We start from the raw sequence: 24,636 nt of genomic DNA, 5'->3' as shown, positions 1-24,636 counted from the left end.
ACATAAAATTCTCAGCCCTGCTTCCATTTGCTATTTGAGACCATGAAAAACCATTTACCCTGTTTCCAACCACTTACCCTTCATATATTTTAGAAATAATGAAGTCCAACAGATTCCAGTGAATTCAATGAGTTGGACTTCATAATTTCCAAAATGTATGAAGAAATTAATGGATGAGGGAGAGTGCTATGAGAGCACAGACTATATTCAGAAATGTGTATTTTACACCTGAGGCAAGAAAGAATCTTTGTTTTCTATCTGGGCTACACGTCAGAGGAAAAAACAAAAGCAAAAGTCAGAAGGAGGCAGAGGAAGTTAGGAACCATGAAACTGGAGCCATTATCATAACGTTATGAGATTCTAGATTATTTGTAGCTTCCCCATATTTGTTACTTATAATTCATTTGCCTTATAATAATAATTATCTGTAAAATTACTCAAAATCAAAGGCCCAAAGAGTATCTTTGGAGCACTAAAAGTAGGAAGTTAAGACAACTACATTCCATATGCAAAGTCTCAAAGGAGAGGATCCCCAAATAATCAAAGAGATTGTAATACTGAGTAAACAGGTAGCTGGCTGCATCCCTCCACCCTCTGACAACAACTACAACAATTACAAAAAATAAACAAAGACGAAAATACGTAAAAGAGGGGGGAGCCCATTAACCTGCAACAGGAGACCAAATGACAAAAAGTGTCTACCTACAACTACCATTCTCTACACAATTCCTTTTAATAGCTATCACATTTTTTCTGCACACACACACACACAAAAACATACTTGGGGTTTCTTGATATTATCTTATGTAGAAAATGACTAAGTAAATAATCAATTTGACTAAGTAGGGGGGCTTATCATTTTCTCCCTCGGCAATTTAATGAAAAAGAATAAAACTTTTATCTATAAAGATGACCCCTGGTTCCACAACGCTTTTTAACAGAAATAGTTTACACAATAATCAATTTAAAAAAAAAAACAGCCAAGCATTATACATTTTTAAAAGATAGTATTTTGGTTTGTACAAATATCAATGGACTCAGGAGGCTGAGGCAGGAGAATTGCCTGAACCCAGGAGGCGGAGGTTGCAGTGAGCCGAGATCGCGCCATTGCACTCCAGCCTGGGTAACAAGAGCGAAAGTCCGTCTCAAAAAAAAAAAAAAAAAAAAAAAAAAAATCAATGGGGCCATTCATCATTGAAGTATCTTTTCAAACAAGATCTAAGTTTATAGTGTTAGGTAACATTACATATAAATAGGCTGAAGCCAGACTGCCAAGATTAGAATTTCTGGCTCATTCCTTAATATAACCTTGGGCATCTTTCATCCTTTCTCTGCTTCATTTAGAAAACGAAACCAGTAACAACTCCCACTTAATTGTTGTGATAACTAAATGAAACTGTGTGTGTAATGTGCCAAGCAATTTCTGGAGTTACCAAACACAAGTTCAGACTAAGTTTGGTTAGTTTCATATTATAAAGGAATTTTTAGGAATCACCTAGGCACTCTCCTGAAGTCTCAAAATAACTTAATACAGTACTTCTAAGGAGTTCAAGTGCCTTCTTCTCTGGGACACCATCTCAGACGCTCTTCAAATGAAAGAGACCCTTCAAATGAAAGTTAACTTTTTCCGTTCTTTTCATAATCTTTCGAAGGAATCTGAAGCACACTGCACTCATGGGCCATTCATCCCTGCCTCGCCAGAGAACAAGAAGGTAACTGAGTAATGTGGTCATGGAGCAACCCCTAGTCGCTGCGGCTACTTAGTAGTCACTTACGATGGGGATGGTATACGGGACCGTTAACTGGGCCGGCAGGAAAAGTCTCCAGCTGAGTCGACAATGGACTATAGTCGCTCTATCCTAAGCGTAAGAGGACTGAGGAAGCACGGACGCGTGGATTCAACCAGCTCGCCCAGATTCATCCTCAGCCCTGTTGCCATCTAGAAAGGGCTCGCCGGGTGCAAGACATCACGCGTGACGAGTAGTCATTTTCCCACGTCCCGTCCCTGCCCCCTCAGAGTCGGACGCAGCGGACGCGCACGCGCAGCTCCGCTTCCGGGAGCCGCTCCTGGCTACCCACAATGCTCTGCGACATCGACCTGTCGCAAAGGCCGAGTTTACGGGGCGAATGAGCGACTAGCTTTCCGTGCTGTGCGTCTAGTGAGGCTCCGGTCCTCCTCCTCCTGCCGCAGGGCCAGAACCCCTGACAGTATACAGCTGCGCTTAAGCCTGGCCAGTGTCATCTGTCTCCGCAATGCCCCCCAAGAAACAGGCTCAGGCCGGGGGCAGCAAAAAAGCGGAGCAGAAAAAGAAGGAGAAGATTATCGAAGTGAGTACGCACCCCTCCCCCACTCACGCCGCGAGACCTCGGGGAAGCCACCTCACGGCTCCGGGCTTCCCTGGGAGCCGGCTCGCCTCTTCGGGCCACGTGTTCGTCCCTTAGGTCTGTGTGGCCCACTGCTCTTTCTCCGGCCCCCTGATGACGCTGGCTGTCTCTCATTATGATAGTGACGCTGCTGGCGCCCCCGCAGCTGGGCTTTGCCTCTCCGCCCACACGCCCGTGATCACCCACCCATGCACCCGGGTGCGAAATGACCCCCGGGCTTGCCACAGGGTTTTGTCCTTTGCTAGTCCTCTCAGAATTGAGGACGTTTCCAGGGTTATGTCTGAAGAAATAGGTGAACGGTCTTGGGCCAGAGTTTCTGGAAGGCTAACTCAGTACGAGTCTTTGTGTTCCTTATTTCTTTACCCCTCACCCAGGGGTGGTTCTTTCGAACCAACAGATTACGACTTGGTTGCTTTTTCGATCAACCTCTAAACTGTTTCAGGTCCCATAAAGAATAGACAGACTTTACATCACAATCCAGTGTCTTGTACGCAGCGCTTGACACTTTCATTCTGAAGTGGATTAAATAGAACAACGCCTTAAAATGAAATTAGGTTTCAGTGTGACTAGATGTGTGAAGTCCCATAACCCAGTTTGTTAGAGTGTGTGTGTGTGTGTGTGTGATCTATGTATCTCTGTGTGTGTGTATACGTATTCGTTTAACCCATTGAGCCTGTGGTTTAACACATTGAGCCTGTAGCCCTTTAACGGCCGAGGAACGCTATTGATGTTCTTACTTATTCTGCACTTGTCCAACAAATGTATTGAGTTTCCTTAAAAAGTGAACCATATTTGACATTACATAAACATATCATACAGCCCCCAATAAAATATTTGTTCCCTCGATTTCTGCTATTAATCCTCCTCACAAATAGGACATCTTATACTTTGGATATATTATAAAAGGCTATGACCATTTTACCGCATAAGGTGTAAAGTCTGCTCATTGGATTTAAGAAACTGCTTAAGAATTTTGGTATCTTTGGCCAAGTTCCAACTCTGAAGGAGAACTGGTATTCTTATTACTAATTTCTGCTATTTAAAACTGTTATCAGGTACTGTAGTCAGACACTTAAAAACAAAATATTACCTGTGCATTTGTGTTTTCTATTACCTTATTTGAACCATCTGGATTCCTGGCACTTAGGTAAATCTCAGGGGTTGCTGATTGGATGGCATTCAGTTTTATGAAAACCCAGCACATTTTAGGGATGTCGTTTTCCTTGAGATTGGACCATGGTACGAAGTAAAATTCCCACTGAAATTAAATATCATGTAACAGTTTATACTTTATGCATTGTAGAACTTTCACTATATCTAATTGTTTTTAATTAGTAGGATTAGTATTTTTGTTTTAAGGCATTATGTGTGAAAGTTATTTATAGTTTCCATCAACTTTAAAAATGATGTATATATTATGCCTCCAGTCATCTTGTGACAAGATTATTTTTTAGGTAAAGAGAAAGCAATTTTAGTATCAATAATGAAGATGTCTCCAAAGAAAAATGCAAAATAAGACAACTCCATTTTTTAACTAAAATATCCTAACAGAGTGGTGAAATTAAGCCTGGTTTTGTGTTTTACTATGTGTTTTGAGGAATTTATTCACCCAGCTAACTTGCCACCTTAATTAAGACTTGAAACGTTTCCATCACCCCACTAAACTTGTTTTGTGCCTCTTTCTATTCAATTCTTTCCACATGTGCAGCCACTAATTTTTTTGACAGGATCGATTAGTTTTTACCACTCTAGGCATTCATATAAATTATACAGTAGGTAGTGTTTTGTGTCCTTGTTTGTTTCACACCACACAGTGTTTTTGAGATCCATCCATGTTGTTGTGTATATTTCTAATATGTTCCTCGTTGCTGAAAAGTATTCTCTTGTATGGGAATCATTATAATATGTCACCTTTTGTGTTTAGTGTCTCTCTCTACTTGGAAGAGCCATAAGATATTATAATTGATGCCTGAAGAACGAACTTAGCATTTCAATTTGGGTTAGAGGCAGTGTTTGTTAAAATGTTGGCAGCCAGAATGGGTTATTTTGTGACTAACGGAGTTATCTGTAGAGACCCTCACCTTGTTGGCATGAGAGTACCCAATCATCTGTATACATTAGAGCTACAGGATAGTCATCATTAGGGGATCAGGGAGGTGAGTCTATTTCTTTAAGAAGGGTTGTTCTTGACCACACCCTCAGGTAATTGCAGTTGCTAAATATGCTTGCATTTTGAGCTTCTTGCTTTTGCTAAATATGCATGCATTTTGCTTCCTTGTGTTTTGTTCTGTCATTCTTCAACCAAACCTGCAATACTGTTGGATGTGTGTCTTTGAGGCTCTTTCTGAAGACTGGGATTTGGCTATGGGTTCTTATTGAAGAAAATGTTCAACTCTTCCAGTTGTTTCTCAGTGAACGTAGTTTCCTTCTAAATGTGTCTGATGCTTGCCTTTAGGAAGGTTCTCTGAGCCTGAAATGTTGTAATCTGGATGTTCTGTTATGTTCAGGTCCAGGGATCTGATGAGCTTTTTCAAAAAATACCATAATAAAGTTTGTCGGACCCAGGTGCAACATTGATAATTGTTACTGCTGGAGAGGTACAATAATATTTTGAATTGTAGTGTTAAGTTACAGCATTTGTGAAATTAGATTTATAGAGACTGTTCTGTTATTCAACCTGGTTAGGAAATGATATAGTCTGCTTTATTTAATACTCTAGGTAACTTTTTTTTTTTTCAATTTTCCTAGAAGCCCGGCATGTCTCAATAACTATTCCAAGAAGATAATTGATCTCCGTGGCTGTTATAAATTTGGAGGGGAAAATACTACTTTTTTATACTCTATTTTGACATGTGAAGGCTGATAATTATTTCAGAAGCTGGTTAACTTGGGGACATTTTATAGCTGTATGACCTGAAATTCTAAATTGCTCAAAATTAATAGTTAACTAAAACATGTATTTTTAAGCAGCACTTTTCAATAGACTTTAAAATAATGGTTGCCCTAACTACCTCTTTCCTCTTCTTTACCTCTTCTGCCACCTCTGTGGACCCTCACTGTGGAAAAACAACATGCAAATTTTGGGGACTCTAAGGAAGTTAAAGAGACATCAGCTAGGATAATTTAATGAAAGGAGCACTAGCTTTGGAATCAGGGACCTGGGTTTGAATACCATGTTTCAGATTACTAGCTCTATAGTTTTAGACAAGTTGCAAAGTCTATCTGGACCACAATTTTCATCTGCAAAATTCAACTAGCTCCCATGAGTTAAATGAGACTACACATGTGAAGTGCCTGCCATATAAATGTATATATTCAGTAAATGGCAGCTGTTATTATTACCTATTTTGATAGTGTATTATAAATAAAAACATTAGGGGAAGCAATCAGACTGATCTGTACAGTCTATACAGTGCTTAGTTCCTGCCCATTTTTTTATATTTCCTCCATTTTTTAAAAATTTACCTCTTCAAATGCTCCAAAACTTGATGAATTCATTTGTATTAATATTTTCCAAAACGAATATATGAAACAGGATTATGAAACACTAATGTGTTAGAAATTAACACATTAGTCCCAAATGGCATATACTGTTTACTTTCTTACAACAAAAATTCAGTGACAAATGGAAGTTGGCATTGAGCAATAGAAAGTCTGATTATGGGCTGGGTGCTGTGGCTTACGCCTGTAATCCCAGCACTTTGGGAGGCCAGGGCAGGTGGATCACAAGGTCAGGAGATGGAGACCATCCTGGCCAATATAGTGAAACCCCATCTCTACTAAAAATCCAAAAATTAGCTGGATATGGCGGTCCATGCCTGTAATCCCAGCTACTCTGGAGGTTGAGGCAGGAGAATCACTCAAACCCAGGAGGTGGAGATTTCAGTGAGCCAAAATTGTGCCACTACATTCCTGCCTGGTGATAGAGTAAGACTCCATCTCAAAAAAAAAAAAGGAAAAAGTAAGTTTGATTATGGAAAGAGGGAAATAATCTTGGGCTTAGAGCAAGCAAATAAAAGATATCCAGCTAAAAACTTGTATCAGCAAGGAAATAGTAATAGGGACCTAGAGAGACAGGATCCAGGTGTTGTAAAGGATGGAGCAAGAGAAGTTGGTTGCCAGTGTAGAACAGCTGCCAACAGCCAAAGTCAAATGTTGATTACTTGAAGATGGATTAACCAGTTGTATAATATATATTGCATGGATGGACAACAAAAATACATTAGTGCATTTGGGAGAAAACTAATGAGGTAAAACAGTGACAACCTCTGCTTACTCTAATGTTCCAAGAGGTGGACTCCATTATTTGGGAGTACTGTTCAGTGTTGACCCGCCCTTCCGCTGCTTCCCTTTTTATGGGCATCTTATTTAAGGAGTAGAAGCTGGCCTGTAAAAGGAATGGGATTACTTAAGGATGAGAGGGGGTATTTTAAGTGAAGCCTGGAATTGACTGAGGTTAAGGCTCCTTGGAGCCTCAGGAAGTCATCCTTTTCTTACTACCGACTTTCTAGACTCCTCTGTGTTCATTTCCCAAGTTGTCTTCTGAAACACACATGAACACGCAGTTCCTTTACTACCACATGACTTTTGGGACCTTATTAATCCAATGAGGACTGCTATTCCTCTAGTTTTAACTGTGGTTTCGGTTTCAGGTTGACTGTAATCTTTTTTTCTACCTTATCAGGTTAATCTTTAGGTAAGGGTTGATCCTAAACTCAGGAAAAAGGGAAGAAGCCTTTTTGAACCATCCAGCCCAATAACTTATCGAGGTTTCTCTGGGAAGTAGTTTATTAAAAACAGTAGAACAAGGAATTTGCTTGGAGTCAAATATACCTAGGTTCAGATATCTATCACTTAATAGTTAACACTTACTGGGCCAGAAAAGGTTCTCAGTGTTTTAGGGAGAAGGAGAGAAGAGAGACAAGTCAACTACGAGTGATAAATATACTAGCCCCTTTAATTCTCTCAGTAGGATATGTATTATTATTACCCTTTCTACAGTTTCGAAAGCAGGCATAGAGATTAAATAATTTGCCCAAATTTACTAACCTGGCAAGTAACCATGCCAGGGATTCTAACACAGGAAGTCTGCCCCTGGAGTCCTTGTTGTCCACCACTGTCTCTCTGAGGTAAATCTTTTAACTTTTACAACAACCCTAAGTGAGACTCACTTTACACATAAAAAACTGGCAAAGAGGGTAATTTACCCAGCTCTGTTTGGGATTAAAATTTGGCCAGTCTGGCTCCAGAGTTTATACTTGTAAATCTTTGCACTATACAGCCAGCCCCTTATTACCAATGTAACTTCAAAAGAATTGATCATTTCTGAGTTTCTGTATATCATAGAATTGTTGAGAGGATTCAATAAAGTATATATTCAGGGGTTATGTTTAGTGAATGCTAGATAAATGATTGTCCTCTTTCTCTGTGGAAAAATGAAAATTTCTGAGCTCTAACTTAGAGGTGAACACAACTCACTTATTATCTCTTTAAACTGGTTAATTATGTGCCAGAGCAGTGTAATGAAACCTGATTTTTTTTCTTTTATCTTCTGGGATCTGGAGCTTATACACCTTTATCAGAAACTGCCATTGTAACAGTGCTTTATTTTCTTACTGGCCAGGTTCCCTTAGGGGACTTTTTTCTTTCCTAAGTCTTTATCTGGCAGTATCTGCTTTGCTATTTGGCATTATTTATTCACTATTTCTTCTTTACAGTTACATATGAAGCATGGGTTGAACCCCAGTTATTCTCCTCTGGCAGAGCACCTGTAGACACTGTTGTACTTTAATCCTGATCATATTTTTATCTAGAGTCTCCTCTCCCTCCCTGAGAGGTCACTTTTTGTAAAGGAAAGTATGGCATTTTATACTTAGTTGCAGCACTGTGTTCATCTATATGTATCACATTATCTTGACCATCCATCTTCAAATTGAATTGAGTGTTAAACTTTCTTCTCTGTAGAAACATGGGAAGCCATCCATAACAGGCTCAGTGCAGAAACATCGAGCTTGTATGTGTTCCTACGTTTTTTCATACACATAGACTATAGGAAATTCATGTAGAATTTTGTATAATACCATGTTGGGATGTTAAATCATGATACAGGCATTTAAGTAAAAGAAAGCAAAGTTTTGGTATATGGATATAGATGTCGTGAATAAAGAGATATTTCCCAATAAGAAATAACCATTTAGAAGCAAAATGTACTTTTTCATTTTGAGACTATTGAAAGATCTTTTACTGATTTTTGAGGTTGCTGTAAACATTATGTCATGTTGGATGTTTTTAAATACTAATTGTCTCAGTACTGTTATTTTCCATTTCCAGCTTGTCCACTTGGTGGTATTTTGTATCATACTTTCTACTCATTACTTTTTCCTTTCCCTTAGAAATAATAGCAAAATAAAGGCTTAGAAATGGCCACTTAATTTGTTTCATGCTAAATGCCACTCAGAGGGTCTCAGATTACTTTGAAAAGACCTTTTTGCCTCTTCTTCCTCTCTAAAACCACTCATAAACAAGAGAATGAAAAAGAAATACGAATTCTAGTTTGAAATTAGGAGACAGCTGTAATCTTGAACCTCAACATATGAAGACTGGCAGTGGATGGATGAGTCGATAACTTACTTAGAGCAGAGTGGTTATGCCTGAGTGCTTGCCTAGGAGTGTGCCAGTGAGAAGCAAGGGAATTTCCTCTGCAAAATTCTGAAAAAAACTCAACCGTGGGAAGCACTAGGTAATACAGAAGGCAAGAGGCTGCAAACTAGAAGTTGAAAGTGTTAGGAGTAATTAATATTATCTACTACAATTCAGCCAGGTGACTACCTCTGCAAGAAACAGGAGGTATCTTCTTGGAGATGGGGAGTCACAGGGAATAGGCCTCTGCTTCAGGAACACTAAGCACAGAGGAGGTGGGATGTGAGCCTGAAAATGGAAGCTAGTAAGTCTGTGCAGTAAACGGAGACTCTCTTCTCCTACCTAGTCTTTTCTCCTGTCTACAGTTAGACTTACTGCCCTCCCAGCTAAGAGGATCTTTCTTCAGAGAACCGGAAAAGATATAGAAAAAATATTTCAGATATTAGCATTGGATCATTTCTTGTCAGGCTGGACACTCATTCACCTTAGGGAGAAGCTCACTAGTCAAGCCCGCTTTATGAGTTTCTTAGGACTGCTGTAACATGACTACAAACTGGATCACTTAAAACAACAGAAATTTATTATCTCAGAGATCTGGAGACTAGTGTCTGAAATTAGTGTCAGCAGGGCCATGCTCCCTCCCTCTGAAGACTGTAGGGAAGAATTGTTCCGTGCATTTTCCTAGTTTCTGGTGGCACCTGGCAGTCCTTGTCATTCTTTGGCTTTTATTAGCAGTGTCACTCCAGTCTCTCTGCCTCTGTCTTCACATTTCCTTCTCTTTGTGTCTGTGTGGTCCTTATTAAGGCATCAGTTATTGGATTTAGGGCCTATCTTAATCTAGTATGATGTCACCCTATAGTACAGCTGTGAAGACCTATGTCCAGATAAAGTCAAATTTAAGGTCAGGTGGACTTGAATTTTGTGGGGCATTCCGAAATCCAACTCACTACAGACCACTGCCCCCTCCCCCCGACACACTTGCTCATACTTGTACAATGTCCTCTAAATGTTTTTGTACTGCATACTTATTTTTTTTCTTTTTTTAAGATGTTTTTCTCCCCCAACCTCTTACTGCTTACTTACTAAATACGAGTAGATAGCCAAGGATCACCATTAGTGCTTAGCACATAATGAGCATTTCGTAAGTAATACCTGCTGTTATGTTGAATATTACCAAATTATTGTATTAATAATATTCCAGACTTAAAGAAAATGTTGTTTTTTAGTTTAGTTTTAATAATATTCCAGATTTAGAAAATGTTGCATACCTTCAATATTTCTATCTTAGCAATAGCTAGGAATATATACATTTCAGTAGTTTGCTTCCTTTCTTAAATTTGTTTTTGAGAGGATAACATTTATTAAACAAAAAACCGGTATCTTCGTCCTCTTATGTAGTAGTCCCAAAAATATGTTCAGTATTGTATAACCCTTCACAATACTCTGAGTAAAAATGGATTATGCTGTAAAGGAAGATTTGGAAGTGCTGCATACTATATCCCCTCTGATAAGGGCTGTAAGATACCTTGTGCTTGAGAATTAAGAATCCTTTTAATCAAGCATTTTTCTAAATTTATTTAACTATAGGATTTCTTATGCCAGTATAAGAACTCTGCACATCCCATAGTACTGATATCCAAAACATACTCTAGAAAAACTTTCATAGAATAACAGGTTTAATGATGATAATGTTAAGCATATATTGAATTGTAAAGAATCTGGGTGATGATTTAAAGTTATATATTACCTTGATTTGATGTTTTAGTATTTTACATGTTTTTATATTAGTAAAGAAGGACATGTATCAATAAATAAAAGAATGATTTTTAGATATCATTGGATGAAATATATGTTAACCTAAATTGCTAAGGTATTTCTGTGCTCTCTCTCATTTAGGACAAAACTTTTGGTTTGAAGAATAAGAAAGGAGCAAAGCAGCAGAAGTTTATCAAGGCTGTGACACATCAGGTTAAATTTGGTCAACAAAATCCACGTCAGGTAAGTAATTTAAGTTTCCATAGCTTTTTTTGAATGTAGTATTAATATAGCCTCTGTTTCAGATAAAAATGACTGATATTATTATATAATTGTATTTCAAAACAGAATCCTACTCAAAACCTTTTTGCATCTTGGCCTTCATTACCAGCAGTACCTCTTGGATATTCCTCGAAGCCATTTTGATAGAACTCTCATTTATTCTAATAATGACTGCATGCCATACTTCAGTATAGGTGTATTATAGTCCTCCATTTCACTATTCATAAGTGATCACTTTGTTTCCAGCTTTCTGACACTAAGACCACCTCTAAAAGAAATACAGGTGTTCTTACATGTGTTTGTGCTTTTAGTTCTGTGGCATAAATTTTCTGATAACAGACTCCAGATCAAAGGAAATGGATTTCTAATTTTAATCTTATAAATTTGCCTGATTGCTTTCCATGGAGGCTGTGGTACTTCACATATTCATTTGCAGTACATGAGTAATAGGTACTAAAATTCTTTTTAGTGTTTTCCAATCTGATAAGTATAAAATGATATCTTATTGTTACATTGTATCCCTCACTACTAGAGAGTACCTTTTGTATACTTGTTAGCTGTTTGGGTTTGCACTTCTGACTTGCGTATTGAAATTATTTGCTTTATTTGTTGTCTTCTTGTCAATTTATAAGATACCTTTTGTCTGCATTGCAGATAATTGGTGATATTTCAGTTATATTTTGCCATGTACCAATTTTTCACTTATATGTATACATATAGTTTGATATTGTCAGATACATTGCTAGCTTTTTTAAAATATGGCTAAAAGGTCTCACCTGCCACTGAACTCTACTTGTTTTCCTAGATCATTTCTAATTACTTTATTTTTGTAGTCTATAATTTGTCATATAAATTAATTTTATATATCTTAAAGTTCTCTGTTGCCCAGGCTGGAGTACAGTGGTGCAATCTTTGCTCACTGCAACCTCCACCTCCTGGGTTCAAGCCATCTGCCCACCTCATCCTCCTAAGTAGCTAGAACTACAGGTGCATGACACCACATCCAGCTAATTTTGTATTTTTTGTAGAGACAGGGTTTGGCCATGTCACCCAGGCTGACCTTGCAGTCCACCACCTTGGGCTCCCAAAGTGCTGGGATTATAGGGGTGAGCCACCATGCCCAGACTAAGTTTGTTTTCTTTTAAATGATTAGCTGCTTCCAGCAGCATTGTTTATCCAACTGAAGTACCACTATTGACCAACAGTCATAGTCATACATTGTTTAGTGATGTGGATACAATCTGAGAAATGTGTTCTTAGGCAATTTAGTCATTGTGCAAATATCATAGAGTACTTACACAAATCTAGAGATTACAGCCTACTATATACTTAGCCTATATAGTATAACTGGTTGCTCCAAGGCATGTTACTGTACTGAATACTGTAGGCAGCTGTAACACATTAGTAATGATTCACGTATCTGAACATAGAAAAGACAGAGTAAAAATATGGTGTTATAATATTATGGGATTATTGTCATATGTGGTCCGTCATTGACCTTAATGTCACAATGCTGTGCTTGACTGTATATTAAAGTCTCAAATAAGGGAAGTCTTTTCCCCAAAATGGTATGCCTTTTCTATTTTTTCTGGTTGTTCTTAGGCATTTATTCTTTCATATGAATTTTTAAATGAGTTTATCCATTGGCAACTCATTTGAAAAAAAAAATGTAGCCCCTTTTTCTTCAGGTTCTTTGGACCTCTCACTTCTAAAGATTTCATAGACATGGATCTTTATTTTGTAAAGTACCTTTTGCACACCATTTCTATCTGCTTTTCATTAACTTCTGGAAACACATTTTTGTGATGTAGGAAAAAAGAAAGAATTTCTCATGTGTTTACAGTTTTTTTTGTAATTTGCTAATGAGTATCTGTGAGATAAATTTCTCTTGCTCATGCTGTCTGCAAATCAGTGATTCAACACTTTCCTTTCACACCCATTTCCCCAGCTTGATTCTATAATCTAAAACTATTGCTTTTCCAAACTGCTAACTTAGTAGTGTAGTTTAGTTTAGTAAAAATTAATGTTTAGACCTTGCAGTCAGATAGACTTGGGTGTGAATCTCCCTATCTTTTTTGTTACATGATCCTTAAATAGCAGCCCTGGTCTTTATCTGTATTGTGGAAGTGCAGTTATTCCTTGTTGTGTTATTCTGGTGGTTAAATAAGAAAATAATGTAAATCTTCTGATGAATGTAGATACTAATATGTAAGAAGACTTGACTTTCTTCATTTAGCCCCTTTTCTAATCCTGTTTCCTCTTCCCCAACTTTTTCTTCTAGTGGGAAGTGTTTTGAGTGATTATTTCAGATTTCATAAACCTGGGAAGTTATGAAATTTGTGTGCTGGCAGTTAGATTTGATAGTATATTTAATATTATATTTTTCACACTTGCTTGAATAACTGGACATTTCTCTGTGAACATGGGGTACCTACCCATCATATATAACATTGCAAATGAGCAGTATTGTTGCTTTTAGAGCTGGGCAGGAGGTATCCTTCTCTAGGTCCTATGATATGTGTGTCTTCTCCAGATCATTCTTTCCCTCAGGTAAGGAGTCACTCAAGCCAAGGCGATGTGCCCACCCAGATTTTGCAACATCTCTTCCTACGGTAGTCTGACCCTCTTTTATCTGCCTATAAAGGTGTGTCCCTATCCATACCATTTCCTTTCTTCCTGCCCTTTTGCCTCCGCCTACACCCGAAGTGGAATGAAAGGAGGAGGGAAGAGGAGAAAGAAGAGCCAGGGACTGACTCTTGTGTTACTGGCATGCTTCAATGTGGAACTCCATAGAGTCTGAGCATTTAAAATTTGAACCTGTCCTTCCAGGTCAAAAGGTATATTTGTCAAGTAGGATAACAGACAATATTTTATTCCTGAGCTTGATTTCTAATTTTACGTATTAAGATAAATGGCTTGTAGGCTTCCATTTTATTCTTGCTCTAGGCCCCACAAATGTTTGGGATGGGCCTGATAAGCAAAGGATGCTTCTATTAAAAATAAAATGACTTCAATTTTTTCTTTCAAAACATTTTTTCTGTTTAAACACATCTACATATAGGGTCATGTTCAGGATTTGGTATGTCTTTGACCTAATTATGGCATCTGGCCATTTCTTTCCTTAAATTTCCTTTTTCTTGAACACATTTTGTCCTAGTTTTCTACGTGCTTCTTTGATGTTTCTAATTCTTTTTATTGGGATTTTTAGGTTCTTTTGTCCCATTTTATATGGATTTTCTTCAAGGAAGTGTCCTTTGCTCTTGCCACTTTTTTATGCTGTCCTTGAGTAATATATAGCCAACATTTTAATCATTATCTGTAAGCTGCTATTTGTAAAGTCGTTATCTCTAAGCATACCCTCTCTAATTTCAGTGGAATCAATATCCATGTCCATCTACCTTCAAAAGAGCTCCACCGAGATGCTCTGGGTGCATCTTTTACTCTAAAACTAAGCTTGTCTTCACCTCTTACCCTGAAACCTGTTCCTCCTGTATCCCCTGTCTTGTTTAACAGCACTAACCATATACATGATAATCCTAGATTCCTCCCCCTTTATACTTCATTTTCATAGTCCTATCAGCTTTGTCTCCTAAAGATAGCTCTCTGTGTCTCCTTTTCTCCATTCTCGTCACTAATACTCATTTTAAGCTCTTGCGTTTCATTGTGTACAGCAGTTAAAATAGCCTCTTGCCTTTATTCTTGGATTCCAAATCCATCCTCCACAAATCTTGTCGTCTTGATCTTTTATAAAATGTGACCTGATCTCGTTACTTAAACAGTTAAGTGGAACTCTGTTCAATCTACTGATACAATCTAAGCATCTCATTGACGTTTCTCATACTTTGTACCTCTAATCCCTGTAACTTTACATTGGCTGGCTCTTTGTGTATTTCTTTACCTGCCCATCAAGAAAAATGCATCCATAAGGTTATTGGCTCGATTTAATTTTCTTAGGTATCTGGGCATTCTTTGTTCCCAGAGCACTATATATTATATTATGGTTAGAGTCTGAGCTGCTTTAAATAAGCATCTTTGTCTTTTCATTGTATTCCCTGTCATCTAACATAGGACCTGACATATAATGTTTGGATGAATCCTCTAATCATATTAGGTATGTAAATCGTGTGCCTGGATTATGTTATATGCCATGTTTTATTTTGAATTGTTTTGTTTAATCTCCTACATTGACCTAACCCAGTGTTTTTCCACAAGGGCACTATATAGGTTTTTGGGGTGGTCTAATTCATTATCATGTGGGACGGTACATTTCAGGATGTGTGCTTCTCTGATCTTCAAAAAGAACCTGTACATTTTTGGGGAGTGGGTTGTTTTCACAGAAGAATATTGCAGGTGAAAACAATATGCTAAAAATGCTGGGCATGTAGTAAATGCTTAATAAATGCTTGTTGCTGTAAGCTTTTGCTTTTAACTAGGCATGGTACCATCATTACAATTTCGTTTAATAGTTTAACTACAACATTTAATAGACACTGTAAGGCCATTGTAACACTGATATTAAAAGGTAAAGACTATAAATATGCAAGTATCTTTGTTATGTTAATGCTTACTGTGTAGTAAAAACAATTTTTGTAAACAATCAAATTTACATTTTAAACCTGGGAATATTATAGGTAGCACAGAGTGAAGCTGAAAAGAAATTGAAGAAGGATGACAAGAAGAAAGAATTGCAGGAGCTAAATGAACTGTTCAAACCTGTAGTTGCTGCTCAAAAAATAAGTAAAGGTAAACTTTAAATTTCAGAAGTGTTATTTTTATCAGATGTAGCTTATTCTAAAAACTCTATTTATTTTGATGTTTATTTTCTTAAGATAATAAGCCAGGTGTGTCTGCAATGAAAATAGTACTCCCTTCATCAAAATTACGTATGTCAATGGCTTGCTTGTGGTTTCTCTCTATGTTCACATCGGTGTCATTGTACAGCTAAATTGCAGCCATACACCCCACACATAAGGCAAAATTAGTAATTTAACAGACTGCTAATTGATTTGTAACATTCAGTAGCCAAGGCAAAGCCATAGTTGAATAAATTTTATGTTCCAAGTTTCTGGCACTTTTCTGCCATGTATGTTTGTTTCTTTTTTGCTTCTTGCCCTATTGACACCAACTAGACAAAGCCTGTGAAATACCCTAGGTTCTTGTTTGTTTTTCCACCCTCTGCTACCTTTTTTAGTAAGAATAAAAGAGGAAAACTGGACATAAAATGCTACAGAAAGAACTTGAAAGAAATGCCTTACCAGTCACCCATAAGTGCCGTTTTCCTCTCACATCAGTGAATGGAAAATAACAAGTTAACCAAAATTAATCCTATTTCAGGTAGAATCTATACTTTACAATCTGGCAGATTGTAATACAAATACCATATGCCATTTGACATAGGTGCAGATCCCAAGTCTGTGGTATGTGCATTCTTCAAGCAAGGACAGTGTACTAAAGGAGATAAGTGTAAGTTCTCTCATGACTTGACTCTGGAGAGAAAATGTGAAAAGCGAAGTGTTTACATTGATGCAAGAGATGAAGAACTTGAAAAAGGTAATGTTTTTAAAAACATCCTCTTAAAAATAAATGTATAATACTTTTGGCTTCTAATAAGATATTTATGAATTGGAAGAACCTTTCAATATTAATAGACTATATGAAGAATAATTAATTGGGTTTATTATTTTTTATAAAATATGAACATTACCACAATATGCCCTTTAAGTAAATGAAGATGCTTTAAAAAACAGTGATTTATTTTGGATTTGTCTGTCACCCTTTCCTTCAGTACTACCTTCTCATTTGTCCAAAGTACTTAGGAAGCTTTGGTGAATAATCTTAAAACTATTTATTTCTGCCTTTGGTGTTTTAAGACAAACGTGAGGCCGGGAGAAATGACTAATGCCTATAATCCCAGCACTTTGGGAGGACAAGGCAGGAAGAATCACTTGAGCCCAAGAGTTCAAGACCAGCATAGGCAGCATAGTGAGACCCCATATCTACAACAACAACAAAATAGAAAAATTAGCCAGGCATGGTGATGCATACCTGTAGTCCCAGCTGCTTGGGAGGCTGAGGCAGGAGGATTGATTGAGCTCAATCAGTCAACGGTAATTGACGGTGGTCAAGGCTGCAGTAAGTCTTGATCATGCCATCACACTCCAGCCTGAGCAACAGAGTGAGACCCTGTTTCAATAAAAGGAAAAGAAAAAGAAATATGTGTTAAGCCATGAGTCTTATAACACAGCATTCATGTCTAAGGAGATATGTGTTGTGGGAGCAGTAGGTAAAATTACAGTATTTAATCTTCATTTCTTTATTTAGATACTATGGATAATTGGGATGAGAAAAAGCTGGAAGAAGTAGTGAACAAGAAGCACGGTGAGGCGGAAAAGAAAAAACCAAAAACTCAAATAGTATGTCCTTTTCTTGAATTGAGATGCTGTGATATTTAGCATTAGGGAGAATTATGTAGCAAGGTATTTGCTGCTATTTTCTATTAGATTATTTTCTAAGTTACTAGAAAATTTGATTTCATCAAGCTAAGGTACATTGAGGTTTATTTTTGAAATTTACAAATTAGATTTTATAAAATTACATTCTTGTTCAGGAATAGCTGAACAAGAGTAAAACTATGATACTGAAGTCCTTTCAATGCCATTTTCTGAAGTGAACTTTCTCAAATATGGATAAACACAATTATATATTCAGATTAAAATCTCTGTTTTTTTTTTGTATAGAGGGTGACCTGTTAAACAAGCACACTTAATAATTTATTTAGTTTTAATAGGGAGAAATTTTTTTTATAAGGTTTAAAATATTATGACATACGAATTCCAGAATGAATTTCTGGTATGTGGTGGCTCTAGTATTCCAGAAAATTTACCTTTAAAAATTGGTTCCTTGTTTCTCAGACTCTGCGTTTATATCCATATATTTATTTATAGTTCAGTTACAGTGAATATTCTTGCTGTGCTAGAAAAATTTTGAATGCTAGTTTCATACACATCTGTTATATTTGTTGGGGGGAGGTGGATACTGTTTATTAATTTCTCTTATTTGCAAAACTTATTACTTGAGGCTTAAATGCAATTATGCCTTCCATCCATGTTGTGAAGAGTCACTCTCTTTTGTATTCCTTTTGTGCTTTGCTCCTGTATACTGCATGTGATTAGTTTTATTTAGGAAAGATGAAACCAAAGAAAATCATTGATTTTATTTTTTTATAGCCAATTGTATGTTCTGATTTGTGGAGTATATTTATAAAGGGTAACCGAAACAAGTCATTTTTGTATGATTCAGAGTTTAGAAAACTTTGTATAGATTCCCTTTTAAGGGAATTTGCCATTGTTTTAAGTATTTTAAGATAAACTTCTGTTGCATTTCTACACAGAATAGAGGATAGACAGAGCACCCTTACTTGCAGAAATGAACAGAATGTACTTGTGTAATAGAACATACTTGTGAAGAGAATGTACTTGATCCATATACTTAAGCATTTACCTTGGAAATGGCCTACAATGAGCCACCGCTTGTGAATAATATTGTCTCTATAGGTGTGTAAGCATTTCCTTGAAGCTATTGAAAACAACAAGTATGGCTGGTTTTGGGTATGCCCTGGCGGCGGTGATATTTGCATGTATCGTCATGCTCTTCCTCCTGGATTTGTGTTGAAAAAGGATAAAAAGAAAGAAGAGAAAGAAGATGAAATTTCATTAGAAGATCTAATTGAAAGAGAGGTATCCTTTTCCTACCAGAAAAACAAAGCAGTATTTATTGTGAAATTCTGATACTTACCACTTGGGGGCAATAGCCTGTTATGAAAGGAAAAAAAATACTGTGATCTATTCTCAAAGTTGCCCTACTTTAATTATTCTTGTATGTCTAAAATGTAAACCTTACATTAGCCAATCACGACATTAATTTTAGGATTGTAAAACAGTTTTTTAAGTACTAGCTATTGGCTTATCAAATTGTTTCTGTAAGATCAAGTTAGCAAAAATGCTTAGTTCTCAGATTGCATTTTTGTAGTTTTAGATTTCTAACCCTGATATTTTTTGGTTTTCACTGGTAGTTATTAGCATATGTATGAAAGAAGACACTCTAGTTTTTTAATTATATGTTTTATCATCAGCTCTGGACTCAAACACTCACTCTGCTTATAGAAGGGAATGAGGCTGAAGCAAATATTTAGCTACTCGTCTTTGGCTCAGTACAGAACAGTTTTAGTCTATGCAAATTTTTAGATTATTCAAAATATTAGATTTAGGGTTACATATTACAAACTATATCCATTTTGCCTTAAATAGACATATTGTTTAGTGTCTCACTCAGGGTATAACATAGTATATTAGAAAATGTAGAGTTCAGAGTCAGGTATATTTAAAATGGTTTGTATACTGGTTCTGCGACATGTTAACTATTCATCTTTGGCCAATTCTCCCCTTACCCTTTGTTCATTTACTTGTGGGGATCAGTGCATTAGCATGTATAAAGTGTTTAATACCTGGCAGGTGTTGAGCTGTTCTGTATATTTATTATTTGATTATTGGCCCTAAAGAGCAGGTGGGGTTTTTTCGTTTAGTTCTGTTTTTCATTGCCTCGGGAACACAAACGAAACTTGGATATTGTTATGGTGCTTTTTATAATACATTTATTATTTTCAGCAGTTGATTCATGTTAAAACAATTTCTTATGACAAGTTTTACTCACCTTCAATGTTGAGAAGAAATCTAGGTCAGAAGAATATATTCTTAGTGTTTGTATCTCTGGATACTCATTTTGCTCATTGCCATGCAAAGTAAAAAAAAAAAAAAATAGTTTATTCAAATTTAATATTTTTAGGATAGTCATAGGTAAGGAATTAATCACATTAAGAGAAAATTGCTGTGAAGCATTATTTGAGGTGACTTCTGTAGAAAAAAAATTAACTCTTTATTGTTGCAGCGTTCTGCCCTAGGTCCAAATGTTACCAAAATCACTCTAGAATCTTTTCTTGCATGGAAGAAAAGGAAAAGACAAGAAAAGATTGATAAACTTGAACAAGACATGGAAAGAAGGAAAGCTGACTTCAAAGCAGGGAAAGCACTAGTGGTATGTCTCAGACTCACCCAAACTGATTTCTTTATTCTTCCATTTTTAATTTCTGTGTTATGTAAGATTTTGTCCTTATTTCATCAGTAACAAGGAATGTTTAGATTTTTGTCCTGAGTTTATATATTTGTGTTTCTGAATAGATCAGTGGTCGTGAAGTGTTTGAATTTCGTCCTGAACTGGTCAATGATGATGATGAGGAAGCAGATGATACCCACTACACCCAGGGAACAGGTGGTGATGAGGTAAGAGGAAGCTTTATGCCTTATCTCCTTATGTTAATTGAAAGAAACAATAGAGAATACCGCAACATGGTTAAGAGCCACCAACGTTAGAGCCACAGTGCCTGGGTTCACATCCTTATGTCAACTATGGGAAATTACTTAACTCTAGGCCTCCATCCTCATCTGTAATATGGATGTAATGATAATCTCTAAATCATAGGGAGTTTACGAGAATTAAATGAGTTCATGGATTAGTAGTTCTTTATAGAATTTAGCACAGTGCCTAATATGTGGTTGAGTGCTATATGTATTACCTGTAAAAAGTATGTTTTATCCACCCTTTAAAAGAAAAAGAGTTCTTTTTGTTTAATATTTTATGCTTAAAAAAAAGTTACGGGACAAGTGCACTAATTTAAAAATACAAACTAGGGAGCATGAGAATAGCACAGTCATTTGCTTGTTGACAGATTCAGTAATAACAGATAAAATTCATTTTTTGTGTAGTCATAAAATTCTGGCCTCTCAGTTGAAAGAAAAAAATCATTCTATATAAAAATGTAATGGCAGAGGAAGAAGTTTCACATACCACCTTGCTATTTTTAAAAGAAGTTTAGAAAAAAAGTTAGCAATAGATATTTTGTTTTTTATAGAGATGAAGTCTGGCTTTGTTGCCCAGGCTGGTCTCAAACTCCTGAGCTCAGGTAACCCTCTGTCTCGGCCTCCCAAAGTGCTGGGGTTACAGGTGTGAGCCTCCACTCCTGGCCAGTAATTGGTCTTTTGTTTTCACTTGGATCAGTGATAATTTTGGCACATTAACATAAATGTCAAGAGTAAAATAAAACTGTTCTTATTTGTAACACTTTCTTTTCTTTATGTTGTTAAAGGTTGATGATTCAGTGAGCATAAATGACATAGATTTAAGCCAGTACATCCCAAGAGATGTAGATGAAACAGGTATTACTGTAGCCAGTCTTGAAAGATTCAGCACATACACTTCCGATAAAGATGGTAAGTATGCTAACTTTGTCTAATTTTAAGAACTAGGAAGCTGTCTAAATGGCAAACTTAGATGTGTGCAGGTACCAAACTGGTAACATAAATGTGTGGTTTGACCATATATAAAAGCAGTAATAAAGAGTGAAGCCTGAAGACCTGAGCAGCTGGGTGGATATGAAAATCATTAACAGAAACTAGAAGGAGACAAAAATGAACTTGGAGTTAAAGCCAGTGAGTTTACTTTGGGACCTCATGAGTTTGAGATTTTTTCATTGTCCAAAGTGGCACTGTCTAGGATATTGTATAGACATGAACACCCTGCACAAAATATCAGTGTTTTAAGGTAGGTAAAAGAAGGAATGCTTAGAAAAGACATTGAGAAAGTCAGAGAAAAATTAAGAAACAAGTTTCCAAAGAAGCAAGTAGGGTGAAAAAGAATATAAATAAGTTACTAATTGTAATTGGTTATAGGAATAGGGTGCCAGTTTCATTAAGACTACAGTAACAGAAGAAAAATGAGTACAGTCCTCTCTCTCTCTTAATGTTTAGAGGGAAGACATGGTCATGGGAAGGGCTTTTTAGGATATGGAAAACCTAAATGTATCTGTAGGTCAGAGGAAGAGGATCTGGTAAGTATGTATCTGTAGGTGAAAGAAAGAGGATCTGGTAAGGAGGAAAAGTTGAAGATAAAAGGAAATTAGTTATGGAAGCAAGACGTGAAAGTATAATGAGTTAGGTGTGAGAATGGAGGGAAGGCTGACTAGGATTGTTGGTATAATTTATGTCTAATTGTGCCTTGAGTTAGGTGCTTGAAGAAAGGGGTGAAAGTTTGGCATCCTTGCTATGGGAGAAAAAGGCAGAATAAATGCCAGTTAAGGCAAAAGCTGAGACAGAAAAGGCTGAACCTTATTTTTACAATAAAAGTACACAAGCTATAACTTGAAAAACCAGCTTGCCCTCCCAAGATCTGAGAGTGTTATCAAAGCATTGTCTTGCTAGTATTTAGATTGACTTGCTTTTTATAGAAGTGGGCTTTGTTGACAATAGGCACAACTGCAAATACTTTAGAGATTATAAAATTCCCAAGACTTTGTCATCAGAGATGTTTGAAATAGCTGAAATCTAAATTAGGCTGTTTAAAAATGTCTTTGTGTAAATGTTAATGGCACGGAACAAAAAAGGCAGCATTTTTGTTTTCTCAGTCATTTTAATCTATAAGGAAAAGTAGCTGTATACGACTGACTAGGTTTTGGGGGTTTTTTTAACCATTCGATTACATGATGAAGATTTTCTGCTGTCACAATCACAGCATTACAACACCATGATTTAAATACTATTTTCAAAACCAAAAGCCAAGAAGCTGCTTATATTACAAACATTTTTTGGTTTCCATAACCATTTATTCAGATAAAATACTGTATGGAAATTGACTGACTAAAATCTAATTCCTCGGTCATGTAGGGAACACAGAGTTGTAGAAGAAACAACTAAGCAGTCAGATGTCTACAGTGAAAAACAGTATTTTATAGTAAGTATAGATAATTGGTACAAATAAGCTCAGAAAAGAATGATCAGTTCTTGCTGGAGTAATTGTAGGGAAGGCTTTCATGGAGAAAAGGAAAAGAGGAAGTGTAATATCAGTCTGTGTTGTCTATTGCTAATGTAAGATGGTGTTTTCTGCTTCTACGCCTTACTGGTTCCAATTTTTATTTTTAGAAAACAAATTAAGTGAAGCTTCTGGAGGTAGGGCTGAAAATGGTGAAAGAAGTGACTTGGAAGAGGACAACGAAAGAGAGGGACCAGAAAATGGAGCTATTGATGCTGTTCCTGTTGATGAAAATCTTTTCACTGGAGAGGATTTGGATGAACTAGAAGAAGAATTAAATACACTTGATTTAGAAGAATGACACCAAACAAGTCGATGAAAAAATTAAGTCAGCTCAGCATGAGTTGAAATTGACTACATTAATTTTTTCCACCTAGAATCAACAGGATGTTTATTTCCCATGCTGATTCTGGAGGACTTACCCTCCTACAAAAAAGGAATATTGTTCCTATGTCTTCTCTTCTGACTTTGGCTTCATCTCATAGTAAGTTCAGACTAGTTCATGATAAATTGAAAATATAATGGTCATTGCAGAAAATGATTGATTGTTGTAACTATCCACCCAAGTAAGAAGTGTATCTGCTTTTCAATCTTTTGGTTTTCATTTGGGCATGTGCTATTACCAGAAACAACAAACTTACATTTAAAATACCCTTCATTTGACAGAGTTTTTAATGAGTGATTTAATTTCCTTTGTATTTGTATGTTTAGAAAACTGCCTAAAACGTGAGCACTGTACTTCATAAAGGAAACTGCATATGCAGATTCAGTATTGTATATCTTTGGACAATTAGATGGACATTTAAAATGGAACTTCTTTTATCTGACAGGATCAGCTACAATGCCCTGTGTTAAACTGTTTAAAAGTTTTCCCTTTTCTTTTTTGCCAATAAAGTTGTAAATAAAGACTATCATACATTAAAATCCAAATATGGGCCTTCTTTTTTCTATGAAAAATTTAACATTTCTAGCTTGATATTAACTAAATATCTGTTACAGTGTCACATAAGGCATGTTTTCTTAATACTTATTACAGAACCATCTAGAGTACTGACAGTACTACTATGAATTTAATAACACAAATACCAAGCTTCCAAAAAGAGACTGTAGGTGATGTTAAAAAAAAAAGAGTAAAAGAGTAACTTCTGAATTGATAGATCATCAACTGAATTAAATATCACCTACAGTTGAATCAAGTACTGGTTAAGAACGTTGTTGAGATCCATGGTGATAAAATAGTACGTACTAATATAAGCGTAAACAAATTCACCAAAAAACTTTGGGCTGAGGGTTTTTGGCACTAAGATCCCCTGAAAAATTAGGGCGATAATACATTTAAAATAAACACAATTTGCTAATGATACCTGTTTTACCATTAAGTTGTGTATTTTCAAATAATATAATGCTGCTTTTGTTATTTGCAAACAAATGGATTTTAAGGCAACTAAGATAACAGCACTAAAATGTCAGGTGAGCTGGGCCCTAATCTCATTTCTGCCTCAGATAAATGATTTTTAAATCTCTGAACCTTAGTTTCTTTATTTGCATGTTAAAGTTAAGACTCAATGATCTGGCTGGGCAAGGTCGATCATACCTGTAATCCCGCCACTTTGGGAGGCCGAGGCAGGCGGTTCAGTTGAGATCAAAGACCAGCCTGGG

The 24,636-nt window shown here is 36.4% G+C and overlaps 1 protein-coding gene across 1 annotated transcript; it reads left to right on the top strand.

Moving 5' to 3' along the window:
* Positions 1–1,577: 1,577 nt before the first annotated feature.
* On the top strand, positions 1,578–23,907 carry ZC3H15 (zinc finger CCCH-type containing 15). The gene is made up of 10 exons (XM_032292725.1): positions 1,578–2,328; positions 10,921–11,022; positions 15,693–15,804; positions 16,459–16,611; positions 17,383–17,474; positions 18,615–18,797; positions 20,005–20,151; positions 20,295–20,396; positions 21,260–21,383; positions 23,088–23,907. The coding sequence occupies exons 1-10, from the start codon at positions 2,254–2,256 to the stop codon at positions 23,276–23,278; spliced, it is 1,281 nt and encodes a 426-aa protein (XP_032148616.1). The 5' UTR covers positions 1,578–2,253; the 3' UTR covers positions 23,279–23,907.
* Positions 23,908–24,636: the final 729 nt, after the last annotated feature.

This window comes from Sapajus apella, unplaced genomic scaffold (genome assembly GCF_009761245.1).
Source record: "Sapajus apella isolate SASKATOON/1434 unplaced genomic scaffold, GSC_monkey_1.0 scaffold28, whole genome shotgun sequence".
Classification (NCBI taxonomy): Eukaryota; Metazoa; Chordata; class Mammalia; order Primates; family Cebidae; genus Sapajus; species Sapajus apella.
The sequence above is the reverse complement of the archived record's forward strand: the minus strand, read 5'-3'. Positions and strand labels throughout refer to the sequence as shown.

What these genes read in the sequence shown, in the direction of transcription:
- ZC3H15 (XM_032292725.1), top strand. Translation starts at nt 2,254, where the DNA reads ATGCCCCCCAAGAAACAGGCTCAGGCCGGGGGCAGCAAAAAAGCGGAG. An exon ending in AAGATCTAATTGAAAGAGAG is followed by an intron (nt 18,798 to 20,004) that starts GTATCCTTTTCC and finishes TTATTGTTGCAG; the next exon opens with CGTTCTGCCCTAGGTCCAAA. An exon ending in AAGCAGGGAAAGCACTAGTG is followed by an intron (nt 20,152 to 20,294) that starts GTATGTCTCAGA and finishes GTTTCTGAATAG; the next exon opens with ATCAGTGGTCGTGAAGTGTT.